The 22,298-nt window shown below is 32.3% G+C and overlaps 2 protein-coding genes and 1 long non-coding RNA gene across 4 annotated transcripts in view; 1 reads left to right on the forward strand and 2 right to left on the reverse strand.

Moving 5' to 3' along the window:
* LOC111414330 (phosphatidylinositol-4-phosphate 3-kinase catalytic subunit Pi3K68D) overlaps positions 1 to 11,201 on the reverse strand; it is a 38,920-nt gene extending 27,719 nt beyond the window's left edge. Inside the window, exons 1-12 of the mRNA XM_071195132.1 lie at positions 11,021 to 11,201; positions 10,670 to 10,928; positions 10,375 to 10,618; positions 10,020 to 10,320; positions 8,468 to 8,696; positions 8,214 to 8,413; positions 8,050 to 8,158; positions 7,834 to 7,989; positions 2,652 to 2,872; positions 2,506 to 2,599; positions 2,233 to 2,450; positions 2,033 to 2,177 (exon numbers count right to left, since the gene is read on the reverse strand). Of these exons, the coding sequence (XP_071051233.1) occupies positions 2,033 to 2,177; positions 2,233 to 2,450; positions 2,506 to 2,599; positions 2,652 to 2,872; positions 7,834 to 7,989; positions 8,050 to 8,158; positions 8,214 to 8,413; positions 8,468 to 8,696; positions 10,020 to 10,320; positions 10,375 to 10,618; positions 10,670 to 10,826 (2,074 nt within the window). The 5' untranslated portion in view covers positions 10,827 to 10,928; positions 11,021 to 11,201. The remainder of the gene's footprint in view (positions 1 to 2,032; positions 2,178 to 2,232; positions 2,451 to 2,505; positions 2,600 to 2,651; positions 2,873 to 7,833; positions 7,990 to 8,049; positions 8,159 to 8,213; positions 8,414 to 8,467; positions 8,697 to 10,019; positions 10,321 to 10,374; positions 10,619 to 10,669; positions 10,929 to 11,020) is intronic.
* Positions 11,202 to 19,080: 7,879 nt separating this feature from the next.
* LOC139429288 (uncharacterized) lies at positions 19,081 to 19,316 on the forward strand. Its single transcript, XR_011639968.1, has 2 exons — positions 19,081 to 19,185; positions 19,237 to 19,316. It is a non-coding gene; the product is annotated as an uncharacterized lncRNA (long non-coding RNA).
* A 1,970-nt stretch (positions 19,317 to 21,286) lies between these two features.
* LOC111422938 (uncharacterized) overlaps positions 21,287 to 22,298 on the reverse strand; it is a 40,476-nt gene continuing 39,464 nt past the window's right edge. For both annotated transcript variants that reach the window (XM_023056198.2, XM_071194944.1), the window contains exon 7: positions 21,287 to 21,714. In XM_023056198.2, the coding sequence (XP_022911966.1) occupies positions 21,539 to 21,714 (176 nt within the window). In that variant the 3' untranslated portion in view covers positions 21,287 to 21,538. The remainder of the gene's footprint in view (positions 21,715 to 22,298) is intronic.

Genomic DNA, 22,298 nt, shown 5'->3' on the forward strand with positions numbered 1-22,298 from the left:
TCTAGAAAAATTCGAATAATTCGAGAACGACCGAATCAAATTGCAAAAAGTAAAGTTATTTATAAACCTTGAAAACAGACAAATCCAAATATGTAAAAATATACAGGGTGTTCCATTTAAAAAAATAAAGTTGGTGGCGACTTCCGGTATAACCGGAAGTGCAAGGAATCTGAAAATATTTTAGACGAAGAGATCGTAATTGATAATACTTAAGTCTGAATTCTCAAATTTTTATTTTCGCCAGAACCCCAGAAACGTCTAATAACCGGTCTCGCTGAGACACCCCATAAGAATGCCCGATTTAATTTAGCAATAAAACCCATAGTTTTTGAGCGAGTGGTGATATTTTTACTGCATTATAAAGCACACATGTTCCGATTAAGCGTGAAATGAATCCCGCGGCTTTGCACACAGATCCTTGCTCTTTTCATGAAATTTTCGATGATGTTTCTGCAGAGTTGCAGTTTTAGCTCACCGATGACGCGTTTTATCTCGTCCTTGAGCTCGGGAATAGTCCGTGGCGCATTGGCATAGACATAAGATTTCACAAAACCCCAGAGGAAGAAATCGCACGATCTCGGTGGCCAGTTGAAGATAAGTTTTTTCAAAAAATCGGCATTCACTTCATTTTGCTCCATCAACCATTGAACAAATTGGCGGCGCTGTGAATGGTCTGTTGGTTTGAGCCCCTGGGTCAGCTGAACCTTGTAGGGACGAAGATGGAGGTCCTTCGTCAGAATTCGCTGCATGGTGCTTCTCGAAATTTGAAGTTGTTGTGAACGATGCCGAATTGATGTTCCCGGATTTTCGACGACACTCTCGTTTACAGCAGCGATGTTTTCGCGAGATCAACCGGTACGTCGACGCACATGGACAGTAAGTCTGTCCATAATCGACCCAGTTTCTTCAAATTTATTGATTACTCTTCGAATTGTTGACACATTTGGTGCACTTTCAATTCCGCGAAGTTTGCCCGCGGTTTCGGCGTAACTTTCCCCATATTTGTAATGGGTTTTCACAATGATAACACGTTGTTCCTTTGTTTAGCGCCGAATTATTAATAATTGAAGCAATCGTAGATGACAGCTGTCAAATTTCAGCACTGCCAATTGCACAGAAAAAAATGGCACCAAATTTAAATCGGGCTTATCAAATGGACAATTTAGAGAGTGATTTGAAGAATAACTTTCAAACTCAGGGACCTGAAGCCAACAATGAGGAAAAGAACAAGTCAGGATCATTGAGCGACGACAGCTGAGAACACACAAATGAAGATCGTCCAAAACGAGTTCAAAAATTGCCTAGTCATTTTGATGATGATGTGGTTGATATTCCAGGAAAGAATTTGGGCAATTGCGCTTATTTTGCCTTCTTTTCTGGCCGAATTCCAGCCACATATGAGGAAATAATAAAGTCTGAACATAAAAATTTGTCGAAGAAGGCAATGGGTGATGAGATGAGTGCTCGTGATCAGATGAAAAAAATCACACGTGGGATTTGGTAGATTTACCAAATGATGAACAACGCAAAGGCTCGACTTGTGGTGAAAGGTTGTAGAGTAGGGATGAAGGAATTTATATTAGCCAGGCTGGTTATTCTTGAAAAGTGTGGACTAGGAGATGCCAAACCCATCGCAACACCCAGTATGCAGCTTTTGATAAACATAAAGAAAGAGTAGACATAACTGGAAGTACTCTATATCGTGAGGTTGTGCACATTTGCAGTTGGAGTGGCAGCACGAGCGGTCTCAAAACCAAGTCTGGCTGACTGACAGCGAGTAAAGAGGATAATTCGATATCTCAAAGAAACTGAAAACTTTCGTATTTTATATCGAATAAGTCACTAACAGCGATGCTGATCACGAAGGCGATTGAGAGACAGCGAAATCAACTACAGAGTTAGTTAGTCTATATACTGGAAAAGCTGGCGGGTGCGAGAAGCAGATGGCCACTTAAAAACGAACAGGTAACAGGTTTTATCGTTGATTTTAATAAAACGTTACCACAACTCAACAGTAACAGTTAGAGCTTACAATCACAAAAATCATCTCTATGAACCCATTCGAAATCAACTCGAAATGCTTGGCAATACATATCGATTAATCCCTGAATAGAACTTCTTATTTTTTCACAATTATTTTTTATAGTTTCGGACATAGGTTTTTCACTCCAAGTATCCTACAACAACAAAAAAAAACGATATAAAGGTTAAAAACATAAAAAAATCACTTACGTTTAAAGTTGTTGGTAAAAACTGATTACATCGATCCCTTAAAGCTTCCAAAGCTTCCGTTATATCGATAGTTTCCAAGTTTCCCATTAAATTAACGACGAGTTTAACCGATTGGATAACACCTGATGGTTGTAAGGATGGTAACGAACTTGGTGTGTCGGTTTTATCGATGTGTTCAGCCGCTGTTTCAAGCTTTTTCATTTCATTTTCTAGTGTTTCTAAATAATGATAATAATAATAAAAAAATGCTTAAATAAAATGATTAGTATTTACCCAATAAAATTTTTAAATTATCATACGAAATTGGTAAAACAGGTTCGTTCGGTAGGATATCTTCTAATTTAATTTGAGCCGCATCATCTTGGGGCTAAAATTTTGCTTCAATAAAAACAAGTTTTAAAGAAAAATATATTTCTTACTGTTCTAGCTAAGGATTTATCAACTTTATTATCAGGTATTAAAATCAATTTGATATCTTCATCCAATTTAATGCAAGTGTGAACATATTCGTAATCACATAATAAACTTGTTGGCGCTAAATATTCGTTGTATCCCCAAACTTTTAAGGTGTATTGATATATTTGAGGAGCGTCCAATCCGCAAATTAATTGCATTGTAACGTGTTCAACACTTGTAGTGACTAAAAAAAAATTATAAGTTAGTGTAAAAGTACAGTTTAATAATTATAATTATAGAATTGTATAAGATCTGCATCACCAGGGCTGTTATTTTGAGAGGATAGGCAAAAATTGTTAATGGAATCAGCGGAATCAACTTTATCGTTAATATTCGACTGGTGCAAAAATTCCTGCCAAGGAAGAGCCCTCAGCTGATCCAGAATAATTTCAGAGTTAAAGTTTCTGAAATCTCTATAAGTAATGCTTTTAATTGTAAAACGATGCAAATCAAAAGACAAGGAAAGAAAGATAAGTGAGTGATCAACAATGTTATGTATAGTTGTCACACCCGATTCAAGAACAGGAGCATCTATATTTAAAATCACAAAGTCAATCAATGTGGCGGAGGAGACGGTGACATGAGTTGGGCTCGAGATAATTTGTTGAAGGCTAAACTGTTCAATAGTAGGAATGAACCGACTGCTATAACAGCCATTAATATCTAAGCCATTTATGTTAAAATCACCCATGTAGACAAGTTCCTCCGATGTTGAAGCAAGATAAGACAGAACATCCTCGAAACGAGAGAGAAACTCGCCAATGCTATTTTAAGGAGCATTGACAAGTTCAAACCAAAGGAGCTCGATAACAGGAGATATCTCTTGAAGAACAACATTAAATTTCAGAGTCTTAATGTGGACTTAATGTAAAAACCGACTCCACCACAGCCACCAGCGTTGGAGTGATTATGAAAGCGAGATCGACTAGCAAAGAGGCTGTTGTTGACTTGTCGATAGTCTCCAATCATTGGAATCTTTCTTAGGAACCATGTGAAAAGGCGACGCTGTAGAAAAAGAGGAGGGTCGGCAGATTCCTAATGTCATCATCTGTTCGAATCTTTTTTTGTGATGCTGTGTTTGTTCACAATTTGGGCGTGGAGTTGGTAACAATTCGGTGTTTAGTGTTATGTTCAACTGGTTTTGTAATGTCCGGTGTAGATGTTAATTTTGGAAAAAAATGTAAGAGTGTTGTGTATTTGGTTTCAAAAGAAAAAAATTTGGGAGTTGGAATAGTGTTTTTGACAATGGAACCGATTGAAGACAAATTGGTTTTCGAATCTACTAATCGCTTCTTTTTTATATCCATCAAGATACCAAATGCATGAAGGAAATCCGCACCAATGATTGGTTTACTAACATTGGCTATGGTAAATACGAATGGGAAATTCTTTCTTAGACTTAATAAAACTGTAAGCATTTTTTTACCGTATGTACTAATTGGACCGTGTTATGCATCACTTGACTAAACGACAAATTAACAATGTTGAGAAAAATCATCTCTCTAAAAATATAAGACTTCTCAGAATAAACAAGCTCAAACTAATCAAAATTGTTTGGAGTCTGTCTATTTTGATCACACAACACTGATGACAGCTATCACAAGATTATACAGGTGCTTCACAAATACTAGAGTCAAAATGATGAGTAAATAATCTAGAGTTTGATTTTGTACTTTTAAACTGGTTGTTATTTTATATAGAATTTAAGTCTAACTAGTTTCGGCTCTTGGCCATCTTCAGAGACTCTACAAATAGATTAACATTGTTACGTTTTGTTTGGTTGACATTTCTGGTTTTGAAGAAAAATGTTTCAAATATAAGTTTCTTTATTTATCATAACGCACTTTTTGGCGATATTTGCTTATTTGTATTGTTTTTGTTTCGTTGCTATGGCAACCAATATTGTTATTTTAAACAAGATACATATATTTTTGTTGCATACTTTGATAGAGGTATAAGAAAAAAATCGAGAAAAAATGCGTTTTTTGAAAGTCTTAAATCAGCTAATTACAATAAAAGTAGGCGCCGAAGTAACGCCGTTGACAGCTTTAAATGTCAAAAAAATTAGTTTCAACAATTATGAATAATTAATAATGTATGGTCATTGGTAACTGTCTTCGGCCATCAACTTTTTGGAAGGTTTTTTAACGCTTCCGGTGTTAAATTTTTTTTTTAATATTTTGGATACTGTGGATCGTGTAATATAGTAATATGTGTAGCCAGGTAAATCCAGAGAACGCATTTTTTCTCGACTTTGTTCTAATACAATCATATGATTTGATATGTTCATCTCGTAGAGGGATTTATGCTCTATTAAAATGTGCAAACAAAACATACGCATCCCTATAACATATGCATTAGATTTTACTGTCCTTGATGCATTCCATTTAAAATAACAATATTGGTTGCCATAGCAACGAAACAAAGAACAATGTAAACAAGCAAGTATCGCCAAAAAATGCGATAATAAAGAATTTTTTATTTGAAACATTTTTCTTTAAAACCACAAATGGCGAAGTTATAAAATAAGACAAACTTTTAAAACAAATGGTATTTTAGGTCTTTCGGTATTCTGCATATTTTTTCTAGGATAAGTTACACCTTTACCTACCAGATAGCATGAAAATCTCTAAAAACGATAAAATTGTATACTCTGTTTTTAAACCAGGAGGAGTATTTTAAATTTGTCACCAGATTGACCTTGCACGTGATTGGTTGAATGCGAGGAAGGTTCACACACAGGCAATTTTGAATTTTGATTTTGAATTTCAGATTGACCTTGCACGTGATTGGTTGAATGCGAGGAAGGTTCACACACAGGCAATTTTGAATTTTGATTTTGAATTTGAAGGTTAGGTTATTGATAATTCGACAGTTTCGTGTCATTGTTGTAAATTTTGTTTAAACCCTTTTGCGTCTTCAATTTAGTTGAGTGAAATCTGTTCTTTTTAGAACAAGATATGGATCGTGACCCTAATAGTCGTTCACAAGAAATTTCACAATAATAAGTAAATAAATAAATAATAATTATTATTTATTTAAATTTACCGCCAAAATATCTAGTGATATTTTCTGGTGATTTTTCTTAATGTAAATCTGACTTTCGCGTTTACTCCTCTTGGTTTAAAAACAGAGTATAGTACCATTAGCGGCAGAAAGGTTTGAGTTGGTATCTTGGTTACGCTTCGGATTTAATTTGCGAGGTAGAACCGAAATGTCAGCTCCAGTGTCAATTGTCAAAAATGAAAAGTCTCGAATTGATAGAATTTACCGTAACTTGAGGTTGACTTTTAGTCAAAATTTTAAATTTGGAAAAGTTTTGTTTTACTTTTGAAACCTTTATTAGTTTAGCAAAGTTTTTGGCTACAATTACAACTTTTCGACGTATTTGTTGGTATAATGTTTTTAAATTGAGTAGTTAAACAATTTATTTGGTTTTCTACATTTTTAGTCTTGTTGTTGTTGTGTAATGGTTAATGGTAGTCAAAAGTGTTTGACACGTTAACGTCAGATTTTGAATTGTGGTTAGTAGTTCGTCGTGCTGTGATGTTGTGGTGCGATGTTATAGAACTTCCGAGATGTTCCGAGAGGTGTGTTGAGGTCAACGTCAAATTCATTGATTCCCACACCCTGTCGGCAATAGGAAGAATATCCACAACGTCCTCTTTGTCAGAAGCGAGGAATTCCACAGAAACAACACGAGGTAGTGTCTTTTGCCATAATTTCAACAACAAATGTGGTCAACATCGCTCGATAAAAATCTGACGGTTTTTGATCTCCCATTTGTGAACCTAACAGAATATCGTCCAGACGTTTTTCTTCACACAAAGATAACCTTTCAATTAACATTTATAGATTTATGGATTCATATCTGGAGAATTATGAATGATATCTACCTCGGTGAAGATTATCTCAGTAGGTAAATTTGCCAAAAGAACGTTAAATTTAGTTTTTTCATTGCTAAGTCTAGCTAACGTGAACTGCGCTTCAACTTGCCGAAATCAAATGTCCGGATTAGAAGGCCAAAATGCTTCGTACGCGAGTAGTTTGTTTTATACAATCTCGGGGGAATGCAGAGAACTAAAATATTGCTTTGAGGGAAGGCTATCTTATTCCATCGAATTCTACATAAAAAGTTGCTTTAGAAAAGTTTTGGAAATGACTTTTCGAAAATGCACTTTTTTGAAAAACACCTGTATCTGTGAAACAGTAAGAGATATCGATATGCGGTTTTCGCCATTAAGTTTCTTATAAAAATCGAGCCTCAAACACTGATATCATTTTTCCTCTATCTCTTATAGAAGATAGAGGAAAATTAAAGAAGAGTTTCTCTTTAAAAGTTTCCAATTTAGCCCACTTGTACAGGGTGGTTCAAATTCGATGTCCGAATAGGCTTGAAAACTATAAGAGTTAGAAAAAGAAATAGCTTACATGTCTCGACCTCTTTTTTTAAATAAATTCCAATGTCGAAAACCTCAAAGCGCTATCGTCTTTTGTTTTTCCCCTAGAAGCCAAAATTGAAAATATCGTAAAACCAGCAAGTGCAATTATCTTGGTTATTATTATAAGTGGAGTATTATAACTAATACATTATATGGACACTTTTTTACAGAGAATTTGGTGACGTAGTCCAAAAAATTTTTCGGTTTTAGATTTTGAGATATCACAATTTTCGTTTTTTTTTAATGAAAACAACTTAAATTCGTTATTTTTTTCTGATTACTAAAATATGGGGTTCGACAGGTCTATTTCTTATTGTTTTAGAATAAATCTAAAAAAATAAACTTTTTTTATAAAATTTTTAAACGCTGCCGATCTAGTGTCGTCGAAGAAATGAAATTTACAGTTTCCTGCAAATTACGGGTATTATTTTTCTGGTATTTAAAAACAAATAATTATTTTTATTACACCAACTGTTAATACGGAAATATTTAATCGATTGCATTGTTATGGATTGGAAAAATATGTTTTTTTTAATTTTTAGCTATAGTACCGTAATTTACAGGAAACTGTAAATTTAATTCTTCAATGACATTAAAAAAAATTATTTTAGCTTTATTCTAATCCTTCATCCATTAAAATATTACACAGGACAAGATAACACAGTTAGGGTATAATTAGATAATTAATGATAGAAAGACTTACCATCACAAGTAAAACTCATGGGTTGAGTTGGATCTGAACCATCAAAATGAGGATAAACGATTAATTTTATGCTAGTTGCGTCTTTATACTTATAAGCAACCATTGGACTAACCACAAGGCCCATATTTGTATTTGGATCATTGTATCTAAATTGTTCTTATAACAAAAAGAATCATATAAAACCTTTAAAATATTGATGAAAACAATAAAACTTACTTCTCACATCTAAAACCATTTTATAAAACGCGCTTAAATCGGCATCTTTGGTTGCTTGCCTCAAAGTAATCATACGGACGTTTTCAAAAAGAAGAGTTTTTCGTTCATCCTACACAAAAAAAATTAAATAATAACTTTATGATTGTTTATAATAAATTAGGTACCTTATCTTTATGAACTTTTCTTCTATCCAGAGTGGAGTTAACTCTCGGTGGTAAAGGAGGAGTTGGACTATAATCAGATTTGCTCGCAATAGAAGCATAAATAGGTTCAGAAGTACTATTTCCACCAGACCCAGAATAAATATAATCAAAGGGGTCATATTCATCATAAACGCTCTCACACATAGATGCTGCCTCTTCACCTAAACATTTCCCAAACATAAATAAGCCAAATTAAAACAATTATAGAATCTTACTTGAAGAATCAGGACTCATTGGTCTTGTTGGACCATCAGAACCACTCAATAATGGATCAAAATCTTTTAAAATGCTCACTCTAACACTGTTTTTATCATCTAAGGACGGGGTTAAGTCTATTAAATTACTTGTGGAGAATTTCGGAATTTGAGGCTTCAATGTTGATGGAACTGGAGGTGGAATTTGTGCTTTTGATGGATGATTTTTTGGTGGTAAAGCTGGAGGAATCTAAAAAGAAATAAATAAAATTAATAATAAATAATTAGTTAAAATTAAAACACACCAAATACACTAATAACAAATAAATAGTTAAACAACGTATTCGTACAAAAACACTAAAAATACGTGTTGATATCGTGCCAGGTCGTAACTAGCGTTTAAAAACGTAGAAGATTTCAACTTTTACAGTAGGAGTTAAAATTACAAGGTTAAATTTAATTAAGGATATGCCTCAAAGTCTTAATTCTAATTCTCATATAATTTCCCACGTAACATTGCGGTAGGTCGTTAACCATGTTATCTAGTTGTTTTAACACAAAATTCTTCCAAATAATAAATGGCGGTAATTTTTAAATTATTTTTTAATAACTAACTTCACACCTTACTTTTCAAAACTAAAAAAAATTAAAATTTAAATGAATTTTAAAAAATAAAATGTCAAAAATTTAATATTTTAACCAATAAATAATTATTTAACTAAAATATATTTATTTACCCAAAAAATATTGAAATAAACAAACCCGCACCTACATTCACATTAAACACCTGACACGAACATTTTAAAGCTTTTTAAAAATTAAATTTTAACGTTTTAAAGACTAAAAACGGTCGAGTCATTACTTGAACTGCATGCTATCGGTAACAATGTGTAATAATCAAAGTGATTAAAGTGTGTAGGTACGCTAACGAGTTTTTCAAACGTGATATCAATGTTAACGCGAGTAATTAGTATTGTTGAGGTTAACAAACACTTATTTTATTCATTAGGAGTTAAAGTAGGATTGCGCATGGTTAAAACATCAACATAGAATTGAATCCAACGGAATTTAAGGTAAGAAAAATAGTTTGTTTTCAGTAGTTGTACTTTTAGGTTGGAATTCATCGTTTCGCAAATAAGAGGTGAAAACTCCTTTAAAAGTATTTAAAACGAAACGAGAATATGTTTTATAATTGAATTTAAAAAAAATTAATTGCTATGGTGAGTTTATAAGGAATTATAATTAAATTTAATTTTAGATGATTTTTGACGATTAGCGACATCTATGTGAAAATAATTAAATTAAAAACTGTCAGTTAACTGTCATTAAACTTTCAAAAATGTTAAAAAGAGGTGAAAACTCCTTTAAAAGTATTTAAAACGAAACGAGAATGTTTTATAATTGAATTTAAAAAAAATTAATTGCTATGGTCAGTTTATAAGGAATTATAATTAAATTTAATTTTAGATGATTTTTGACGATTAGCGACATCTATGTGAAAATAATTAAACTAAAAACTGTCAGTTAACTGTCATTAAACTTTCAAAAATTTTAAATTAAAAAAATCACTTACCGTTGGGGTATTTGACCCATTCCCATCTTGTTTTGATGTAATAGCATAGATATTTGGTTGGATCGAACTTCCCTTATACACCAAATTGCTGTTATTTAAATTCAAATTAATCGGTTTGATTGGAAAATTATTATCCTTTGGAAAAACTTGACTCTTCCACCCATAATCGCCCAATGACAAAATTGGTCTTTGATAACCTTGAGTTATTTGGTTATTAGTGGAAAATAATGATTGTTGAAATGGTTGATATGGTATTTGTTGGGGTGTTTGACTTTGTGGCGGAGTTGGTAAATTATTAAATCTAAAAAAGTGGTTTAATATTAAATGAAAATAATAAAAATAATAAGAATCGTACAATTGTAGATCTAAAACTTTGTTATTTGGCGGCGGAGAACTAAAACTGATTAAATCAGGTGTTGAAATTTCAACGCTAGAATTATTTGATGTTGAGCTATTTCTTCTTTGGCCAATCGGGGGAGGTGGTGCTATTAAAGGTGTAGTTGGATTTGTTTGTAAAGTACCCGGTCTGGGTCTTGATTTAACTTGAAGTCTTTCGTTTCGATTTGTATCTGTTTCAGTCATTGAAGAGGCACGACTTACTATAAAAAGAATTCTTTATAAAACAAAATTACAATCAAACTAATCCTTACCACTGGTAGTTTTTCCATTTTTTCCAACGGTAGATAACTCCTTCTTTAATTTTTCCTTTTTAAACTGTTCCAAAGCTAACGATTCAAGACTTAAAGCTTGAGCTCTTTCTAAATCTTCCTGATATTGTTTTTCATAATCAACCGTGTCTCTAGCCATGTTCCTTTTTGTTTTGTGCAAATGTAATTAATAAAATTATTGAATTCAATGTATTACTCAACGCTGACTAAATAATAATAAATCATGTTTTGCCCTCACAACCTACAAAGAAAACATTGAGATAATTAAAATTAAAATCGCTGATTTTTGTTTATCTCTCTTGTATGCTTTAATCGGTTTTTTTATTAACATACCCAACGTCGTTTTTCCGGACGTCCACGGTCGAAGGAGAATCATCGAAATGTCAATGACATACGTCAAAAACTTTAATCAACAAGTAATAGTGCCCTAACCTCACTTATTTCCTGTCAAATTGGGATTGTTGGTGAATTTTTTTGATAATGAGTTGTATTTGTTGTTTGATAAATGAGTAATCAGTAATTCCGATGATTGGGTCGATAATATAAATTAAAAATAGTTATCAATTAATTTAAGAATTGTTTGTTTTATTTAGCGTATAAGTGGTTGCGTGTTAACAAAAAAAAAATGCATCAATAATATTTTTGGAAAACTTTTTATTATAAAATTAAATTTAATAAAAATATACAACAATTTAGTGCTGAATAACAACTAAACTAGAATTTTGGTGTAATTATTCGTATTAAAATAAGGAATTGCACTTTTTGTAATGAATATTTTATTATATTTTCGTTCTACCGGTTTCGACTCAACTTACAAGGGAAGTATCAGAACTGTCCCTCACCGATTTTGTTGAAATTTGGTACAGGGATAGTATGGCCAAAAATAAGGTTTACGTATTTTTTTATACGTGCTAATAAAGCCCCTGGGGCGAGAGATAAGGGTTGAAAATCGGGGCGAAAGATATATATTCGCTTCTAGCCTGAAGACGAAAATAGCTATCGAAATGTGGTAAATGTAAACTGATATTCATTTTCAAAGAGCTTTCCATTGATATATCACACATATATCTGAGGGCTTCAGGGGGTAAACTACCCCTAGTTTTTTGGAATATTTTAAAAACTACCCTGTCGATTTTGGTGATATTATGTGTCCTTATAATACGTTCAAAAATATTAATGACGTGTTTTTTCTTATTTACCTTTGACCATCCCCTGCAAAATTACGGGGTATGATAGATGACCCCTTTCCTTAAGAATAATGTGATAAACTGTAACACTTTTGAACAATATATTGAAGAAAACCATAAATTAGTTGTAAATTAAGATTTACGCAGTAAAATAAACCCTATACGACATTAAAGGGTGCCTGGGGTTAACTACCCTAACCACCCCAAAAAAATTTTTTTTTGCGAAAATTGCTTGTCGATTTTGGTGCAATTTCCCACGTTGATTTTTTCATACGTTAGATAGTACTATTGTAAGAACTTACAAGGGTTAGAAGTTTGGGGTAGAAAATATATTTTCGCTAATAACTTTCATACTCCTTCAGAAAAATGTTTTTTATCCTTATTCTATTTAAATAACACAAAAGTTAGGATAATTTTATAAATATTTATTAATAATGAGTTAAAAAGTAACTGACAAAAGAATGGTTGACTATCACAAATTGTATTCTACATTATTAATTTAATTTCTTTTTTTTATTCAATATATTGTTGGCAATAATGAAAATCATTGAAATAATGTTATAAAAATAATGTTGAAATTTCTCCACAGATATCGCACGTAGGTTTTGATTGGAAAAGCAAACCTCCACGGGATTTTCAAACTGTTCTGGTCTCTCCTCTATATATCCAGATGCAAACTAGGCGTATTTAAAAACATTAATAAATCGTGGGGGAGACAACTGGTTATGCGTTAAGGATTGCAATTTTAAAATGTTATCTCGCTGATACAAATTGACATCGTACTGGTAGAGAATAACTTGATCAGAAAATCTTCTAATGAAATTTTTCCATATTCTAAAACCAACTACATCTAGGGCTTGAATTTGACCTGTTGTCCCTGCAGGTATAGACAAATATTTAAACTTAACATCCGAAGGAGTTACTTCACTAATAATTTCAGCGCAGTGGCCACTCCAAGAATCCAGTAATAGTGATGATTTGGGTCCGGCGTTTGGGAAAAAGACATTTTGTAGCCAATTTTTCATATGAGCAGAAGTCGGTTTACCAGACTTTGATGCCAAAACGAATATGTTATCTGCTTTGAACATTGTACTTATTACCCTCGGTTCAAACGTACCAGAGGATTCTAACAATGTAGAATACAATTTTTGATACTTAACCATTTTTTTTCATATTGTTGTAAACATTTCCTGTCCGAAAGTTTAAGCATAACACACATTACACCAAAAATAAAGACACAGATTCATTTCAATAAAAACGTTTACTAGAAAATCAAGATGTTAATTATCACGAGAGACGTTTAAAATAAATTGACGAGATTCGAAGGTTCCTGAAGATGGTTTTGTAAATAAACCGAAACCGGTAGAATTTAAAACAATAAATTCATTTTTAATAAAAGTACAAACAGAAAAAAGTATTTTACTTTATTTTTTTTTCAGTTGCCTTTTAACTTATTATTAATAAATATTTATAGAATTATCTTAACTTTTGTGTTATTTAAATAGAATAAGGATAGAAAAGCTTTTTCTGTAGGAGTATGAAAGTTATTAGCGAAAATATATTTTCTACACCAAACTTCTAACCCTTGTAAGTTCTTACAATAGTACTACATAACGTATAAAAAAATCATCGTGGTAAATTGCACCAAAATCGACAAACAATTTTCGCAAAAAAAAAAAATTATGGGGTGGTTAGGGTAGTTAACCCCAGCCACCCCTTAATGTCGTATAGGGTTTATTTTACTGCGTAAATCTTAATTTACATCTAATTAATGATTTTCTTCAAAATATTGTTCAAAAGTGTAACAGTTTATCACATTATTCTTAAGGAAAGGGGTTATCTATCATACCCCATAACATTGTAGGGGATGGTCAGAGGCATATAAGAAAAAACACGTAATCAATATTTTTAAACGTACTATAAGGATACTTAATATCGCCAAAATCGACACGGTAGTTTTTAAAATATTCCAAACAACTAGGGGTAGTTTACCCCCTCAAGCCCTCAGATATATGTGTGATATATCAATGGAAAGCTCTTTGAAAATGAATATCAGTTTACATTTACCACATTTCGGTAGCTATTTTCGTTTTCAGCCTATAAGCGAATATATATATTTCGCCCCGATTTCCAACCCTTATAACTCGCCCCAGGGGCTTTATTAGCACGTATAAAAAAATACGTAAACCTTATTTTTGGCTATACTATCGCTGTACCAAATTTCAACAAAATCGGTGAGGGACAGTTCTGATACTTCCCTTGTTAGAGTCATCTTCAGGAACACGTCACAATTTGAATTAAAACCATGGTACTATTATTAAACATTTGTTCGTGATTAAAAAACAGTAAGGATATCAAGAACTTAATAATTGCGTAATTATAGGTGGATGTGATGATCGATGAATTCTTCAATTCATCATCCTTACTGATGAATTCTTCAATTCATTCTTCAATTCATCATCCTTACTGATAGCATAATAATAATTGCGTAATTATAGGTGGATGTGATGATCGATGAATTCTTCAATTTATCATCCTTACTGATGAATTCTTCAATTCATCATCCTTACTGATGAATCCTTCAATTCATCGATCATCACATCCACCTATAATTACGCAATTATTAAGTTCTTGATATCCTTACTGTTTTTTAATCACGAACAAATTAATGTTCAATAATAGTACCATGGTTTTAATTCAAATTGTGACGTGTTCCTGAAGATGACTCTAAGTTGAGTCGAAACCTGTAGAATGAAAATATAATAAAATATCCATTACAAAAAGTGCAATTCTTTATTTTAAACTAGAATTAACACTAGACCTAGAACTAAACTCCTGGACAAAATTAACACACCACTCACATTTTTCCACTATTTTTTAATTAATGATAAGTTGTACTTTACTAGCTTTACTGCTAGTAGGCTATGGATCTTCTTTGACATTTAAAACAGATATTAACAACGAATACTTTGTTTTTAAGGTTATAAACCGTAGATAAAATCGCTTTTGATTAAAACTCTCTTTTTTTTTCAAAAAGTTACGGTTTAGACAACTTTTCTGTAAGAGTGAAGCTTTGGCGTGTGATTGATTTTCACATAGGTGTTTACAGTTTCATCTACCAATGCGAAAAATGAATCACCAAAGAAATTTATCGGTGAAAGAGGCAGTACGAGCATCAACTCTGCTGGATGAGGGTTACTCGATGCGTTATGTTGCCAATGTGTTAGGAAGGAATCATTCCATTATAAGTCGTATCATTAGATGGTATATCGAAACTGGATCTCACATTCGAAGATCAGGGCAAGGACGAAAACGATGTACCATCCAAAGTTCTGCGAGTATCCGCTCGTAGAAATCGGACAATCACTAGTAATGTGTTAAAATATCAGCTATTAGACGTTCGTAATGTTCGTAATATTTTATTAGTATTTTACCTGTTTTGTCTAAAGTATTAGAAAAAATTATGAATGACCAAATTCGGGAATTTGTTGATTAGCATAATATTTTGCCTAGGACACAGTCTGGATTTCGTGCGAACTACAGTTGCGATACAGCATTAACGCATATAGTTGATGACGTATTGTTTGCGGCGGATCAAAATAGGCTTACTGGATTAGTTTTGCTAGACTACAGTAGGGCCTTTGATACTGTCAATCATAGAATGTTATCAGCTATCTTATCCTTCATTGGGTTCAATGATTCTGCTGTAAGCATGATTGATAGTTATGTGTCAGATAGACAACAAGCCGTTAAATTGGGTGTTCGGAGATCTGAACTGCGAGGCTTGAAGTCAGGAGTGCCACAGGGTTCTATCTTGGGGCCTCTACTATTTTGTATCTATACCTCTAAACTGTCGACAGTTTTGAAATATTCATAGTCATATTTTTATGCGGATGATTCTCAAATTTATCTATCGTTCCTGCCTACGGACATGGCCACTGCTCAAGTTAAATTGAGTGAGGACATCAATAATTTGATAGATGTATCCACTAAACACTCGTTACGGGTAAATTCAAATAAATCAGTGGTTATGCTCTTTGGCAGGCGGAGTGCACGAGACTCTATTGCAGAAAATTTTAAAATCAACATTGGTGGTGAATGTATTGGTGTTAAGGAGTGTGCTAGAAATTTAGGATTACAGCTCGACTCTAATCTTAGGTTCGAAAAGCACATCCTGAACAAAACAAAAATCTCATTTGCTGCGTTGAAGCTCATATACAGCATGAGGAATATTTTAAATCTCAGCACAGAGGTTATGCTTTGCGATTCCTTAGTGCTGAGCCATTTTAACTTTTGTCATACAGTATATCATAGTTGTCTGAACTTAAAAACATCACAAAGGATTCAGCTTGTTCAGAATTCATGTCTCCGAATGATTTTCGGGCTTCGACGAGGGTGCCATGTCTCACACAGGCTGATCGATCTTGGGTGGCTGAATATGTGTAACCGTCGTATATACCATATGGTTTCATTTTTTCATAAGTTACTGTTGCTTAAATGTCCATCTTATTTGTATGATAAGATTAAATTCCGTACTGGTGTCCATAGCTTAAATGTTCGAAGCAAGGGTATTGTGACACCACCGCTGCATGTGACTACATTATTTGAGCGATCATTCTCTTACAACTTACCGAAATTTTATAATAGTTTATCCCAATCATTGAAAATGTTGAGCTTGCCGGCGTTTAAAGTAAAGATCAAAAAATATTTATATGAAGAACAGTGTGATCATATACAGGGCGGGACACGTGGAATGCGATGATTTGGTTTTGCTTTTTATGCAATTATATTATTATTTCTAAAATTTCTTTTTTTCTTTCGTTTATTTTTAATTGGTGCGCTATTATTATTATTAGCTTTTTTTGTACCTAGTTTAGTTTTGTTTTCTTTTTGTTTTTTTTATTATTATTATATTTTGTTTATTTTTATGGAAGGGTTGAGTGGAAGAGAAGACTATTATCTTAACTTCGCCCTTGCCAACCAGTTACATTTATATTGTTATTTTGTGAAATGCCATTCTAATAAAGTCTATAATTATTATTATTATTAATATTGCAATATCGTCTCGAACAATCAGAAGACGTTTAAATGAAGCCGAATTAAAGAGCAGGAGACCAACAAAAAAAAACATTATTTACCAGAGAGCACAAAGTGCAAAGATTGCGTTTTGCCCGAAATCACCAACATTGGTCTGTAAATGATTGGAAAAAGATTTTATTCTCTCGCGAAACGAGGGTTAGCTTAAAATCTCCTGATGGACGTGAGCGTGTATGGCGAAGACAAGGAGAGAGATTTGCAAGTTGTAACATTGCTCCAAGGGTGCCGTTTGGTGGCGGCTCTGTAATGTTTTGGGAAGCCATTTGCTTCGACGCTCGCACAGCGTTGGTCCCTATACGTGAGAGGTCTATGAATGCGGATTATTAAATGGAAAACATCGTACTTGAACACGTAACGCCATTTGCTCCTTTTTTGGGTCCTAATTTTGTATTCATACAAGATAATGCATGTCCTCACGTGGCTAGACAGGTTATTGACTACTTGCATGCTGTTGATTGGCCACCTAACAGTCCCGATCTCAATCTCATAGAACACTTATGTGACTATCTTAAAAAAAAGGTCCGTGGTCGTAGACTCCCACCTGCTAACCACAATCAACTGGTGGATGCAGTAATTGAAGAATGGGACAATATTCCCCAAGATACAATTCAAAATTTAATCGCTAGCATGCCGAGGCGTATGAATGCGGTAATTAGGAGTAGAGAAGGACCTACAAGGTACTAATTTCACACTGGATTCTTGCATTCGATTAACAACATCGCTATAAACCGGCTTTACTGCAACAGTTATCAGAAGATGATTTTGATAGACGTGTACAATTTTGTGAAGAAATAATGAGCCGAATTAACGATGATCCGAACTTCGTTAACAACATAATATTTTCTGATGAAGCCACATTTTATTTGAATGGAAAAGTGAATAGACACTATTGTACACCAAGATATGCGAAAAATAGTTTCAAGTAACTTTTCTTTAAAACTTTTTTTAATATAAGTTGAAGTTAAGGCTGTAGAACCATTATTCCATACTTTTTGTACACCTTGTAGTACAGCAAGTCGCAAGAGTTGGTACTGCTTGTATGGGAACAGATACTGTTTGTAGGAGACTAAATACTGTTTGCAGAAGACTTGATACTGCTCGCAGGAGACTATGTACTGCTGGCAGTAGTTAATATGATTTTAGAAGATTAGATACTACTTGCAGAAAATTAAATACTGCTTGTAGGAGACGATTTACTACTCGCAGAATTTAATGCTGCTTACAGGATACTAAAAATTGCTTATAGGAGATTAAATATTTTTTTTGTTTGTAGGCGACTAGACAATGCTTTGAGAAGAAGAAAACTGTTTGGAAAGAACTAAATACTAATTTAGAAGACAATATACTGTTAGCAGGAGATCAGATACTGCACACAAATGACTCGATACAGCTGTCAGAAAACTAGATACTGTTGACAGAACACTAAAAAATATTATTAACTTAAAATTACGTTCCCTACTACAACATGAAAAGAAGTATAGAATCTGTCTTTAGATTTAGCAATTGTAAATTCAATATTCATCGTTCAATATTGATAGAACTATTAAAACTCTAGGTTAACGATGAAGCTTTGTTTTATTAAAATTTATTTCGGTGCAACAAGTTTCGGAATAACTAATTCCTTCATCAGGCACGACTGAAAGTACATTGTGTAATTTAATTACTTAATTAAAGGGAAATATACAAGAAAAGGAATTTTTCCAATATTAAACTGTAAAGAAGAGAAAGGGTATTATTTGGTTAAGTAATGGAGTTTATGACTTACAAATTATGAAATAAAAATTATTTGGAGTCCATCTGTCTCGGATGGTTGATAAGTTCATCTTCTCGTACTTGTTCCAATAGTCCAATTTTATCAACCATAACCAAATAATACTCTTTCTCTTCTTTACAGTTTAATATTGGAAAAATTCCTTTTCTTTTGATAAGATTTTTATAATAATTTGACTTTTTTAACGATGAAACACGTGAATCATAATAACTTTTCAGAAAAACTTATACTAACCTTGAAATTTTCAGAATTTATTATAAATATATTATAACACGCCCTTCAGGATTTTAAATTTTTAACTTTTGGTTTTTACAAAAAACATTTTAAGGTTTCTGAATTTCAATTTGAATTTTTTGTGATGGTTTTGAAATATTTGTTAATTCTCCAGTTTTCAATCCGATTGCGTATGTGGTTTTACAAATTCCAACTCTTTTAATTTGACGGTAACTTAATTGTATATTTCGCTTTAATTAAGTTACACAATGTACTTTCAGTCGTGCCTGATGAAGGAATAAGTTATTCCGAAACTTGTTGCACCGAAATAAATTTTAATAAAATATAGCTTCATCGTTAACCTAGAGTTTTAATAGTTCTATCTGTCTTAAGAGACGCGCGGCTAAACCCGAATGTTTCTAGTTCTAGGTCTAATGTTAATTCTAGTGACAGTGCAAGTGTAAATCTAAAACTAACACTATACATAGAACTAGAATCGTTCTTTAGAGACGTACGGCTAAACCCAAATGATTCTAGTTCTAGGTCTAGTGCTAGTTCTAGTTTTATACTAGCACAGTTACTGTGTATATTCGGGTTTAATCCGAATCTTTCTAGGTCTAATGTAGTTCTAGGTCTAGTGTTAGTTCTAGTTTTAATTCAATGTAAAATATACAACAATCTACCGCTGAATAACAATTCTAACTAGAATTAACACCAACATTAGAACTAACACTACACCTAGAACTAGAAATATTCGGGTTTAGCCGTCTTAAGATATGTGCAGCTAAACCCGAACGTTTCTAGTTCTAGATTTAGTTTTAATTCTACTTTTCGTTTAATAAAAATATATAACAATCTAACGCTGACTAACAACTAGAACTAAAACTAGACCTAGATCTAGAAAGTTTCGGGTTTAAATAAAATATTTCTAGTTTTAGTTTTATTTCTTTTTTACTTTTAAAATTAAATCATTAGAACCACTCCGGATTTTTTAATAAGGTAGTAATAAATATAAACATTTCGATAAATGTTTAAAAAATTATTATAGATTAGTAGGAATATTGATTTTGAGTAATCTTTTTTTTTATTATTTAGAGATAAGGTTTTCGGTAGGAAATGATAAAAATACAAAAATAAAACACTTATGGTTAATACATTTCTTGATATGCTTTTTATTACTATACACTACATTTTACAATGTTTGTTTAATAATGACACATTAATACGAAGGCCACACCATTGCTTAGAACGGAATGAACAAAGAAAAAAATTGTTTAAAATTTTATAAAAACTCTAAAAAACTTTGATTTTATTTTATATTTAGGTTTATTTATATCGAAGAAAAAGATGTTGGTATATAGGAAAATGATTAAATAGGATTAGAAGGGAAGACGGGAAACTGTTTTAAAAGTAGAGAAGAGAAAACAACCTCATTAAATTCCTTCATTTTTAGTTTCAGTTTTTCTAAGTCTTCATTTAAAGTCCCTAACACGTTATTTTCTTTATAAATAGTAAAATATAATCTATAACATTTAAATGACACGCTATAAGAGTATGCTCTAGACGAGTATGGCCAATTTACTTTTTTGTCGAAACGTTTTTATACAACGATAAAGGAATTTTTTATTATTTTTCTTAATAATTTTTCGCTAAGAATACGATTTTTATTTAAATTACTTTTCGTTTGCATACTCTTTCGTCAGCCAATTTATTTTTTTTATTTTTTTTTTTGTTGTCACGAGATATGTCAGCTGTTATCTTTTTTAAAAATTCTACAACTACCCATTTAGAAAAAATTCACTCAGTCTTCGTAGTTGTCTAGAACCAATTCTCTTTTGTGACGATTAGTGTTACAATTACGATTAGTTCTACAAATAAATTCGAAAACAAGTTAATACATTTTGCTATACAAATCACTCGTTTTTATAGTTTTTTTTTGTATAATTTTAGACGGGGTCTCATCTACAATCATCATATTTTTGGTCTTTTTCTTTTTGTTAGGTTTAAAAACTATCGGTTGACTAACTATTTAAAAAAATACAAAAATATATATAGTTTTACACTGACAATCTCTGTTCCGTTTCTTCTTTCGTCAATTTTCCCTTTTTAACATCATTATCCTTTTTTTATTATAATCCCTTCTTTAAAATCTACATCTAATTTCTACGCTACATATATTTTGTTCTATTAATCTCCTTCATTATAAAATATTCACTCTCTTATTTATTATTTTATTATTTTTTTTTGTTTCAAAGAAGTAACACCTATGGTCATAATATTTTTGATCTGCACTAGTACATTGTTAATTCGAGATTCACATCAACGCAAAAATTCTTTTTTGAGATTTAAAAATAAATTTTTGCATTGATTGTGACTTTATTATTGCAATCGCAGTCCATATTGAGTTTAAATAAACATTGATTATAAAATATTAAATATAGGTATTATTCTTTTTGATTTTAAAAGCAGTTTTTGTTTTCATTACCGGTTATTTGTTTTGTATTTTTTTTTCTACAAAGGAAAATTTATCTAATGTATTCACGACAATCTATGGGAGACAAAAAAAATGTAAACGAACTAATTTTAATTTGGCACAACCTTCGCCCTCAGTAACGCTATCGTTTGTTGGCTCACTGGTTCAGTTGGCGACTCTGAATCGGAACTCGTTCCGAACGGAAGTGGATTTTCTACGACGTTTGTTGAAATTCCTGCCAGTTTTGGTTCAAAGGAATTCATCTTCACCTTCAAGCTTGTACCATCTATAAATGTTTTTTTGTTGGTTTTCAAATATTTGCTTTTAAAGTAAAGTACAATGTGGATGAGTGATGAAGAATGTTACCTATTAAATTGTGGACAATGTTATAAACATTACGATTATATACATAATGCTCATTGACTATTGCCACATAAATTTAAATGTTATATGGATAATGTTATGTTGTGAACAACATCCATTCATTATGTTATAAATAAGGAGAAACTATAATTAGTAATGTTAGTAAGCAGATAATGTTGTAATGTTGGCTTGATCAAGTTTGTGATGCTATTATTATTATTATTGCTGCTGGGCTGAGGGGAGCGGCCCTTCTTGTCACCGCGATCTATAAGATCTATTGTAACTTTAGCCCTCCAAAAGTTGTTGGTTTACGTGGTTTAAGACCCCAGTTCCTTCCGAAGAGCCTGCGGCAGATCTGGTTAGCCACAATGGCCTTTTGCCTTTTCTTATCTATGTGGGAGTACCACTTTAATTTATTGTGTAGTAGTGGTGGAACGGATATCCGGCTATTTTTTAAAATCCGTCCGGATACCGCATAGTTGATTAAAAATCTATTACTTAGTACTC

The sequence above is a fragment of the Onthophagus taurus genome, chromosome 3 (genome assembly GCF_036711975.1).
Source record: "Onthophagus taurus isolate NC chromosome 3, IU_Otau_3.0, whole genome shotgun sequence".
Classification (NCBI taxonomy): domain Eukaryota; kingdom Metazoa; phylum Arthropoda; class Insecta; order Coleoptera; family Scarabaeidae; genus Onthophagus; species Onthophagus taurus.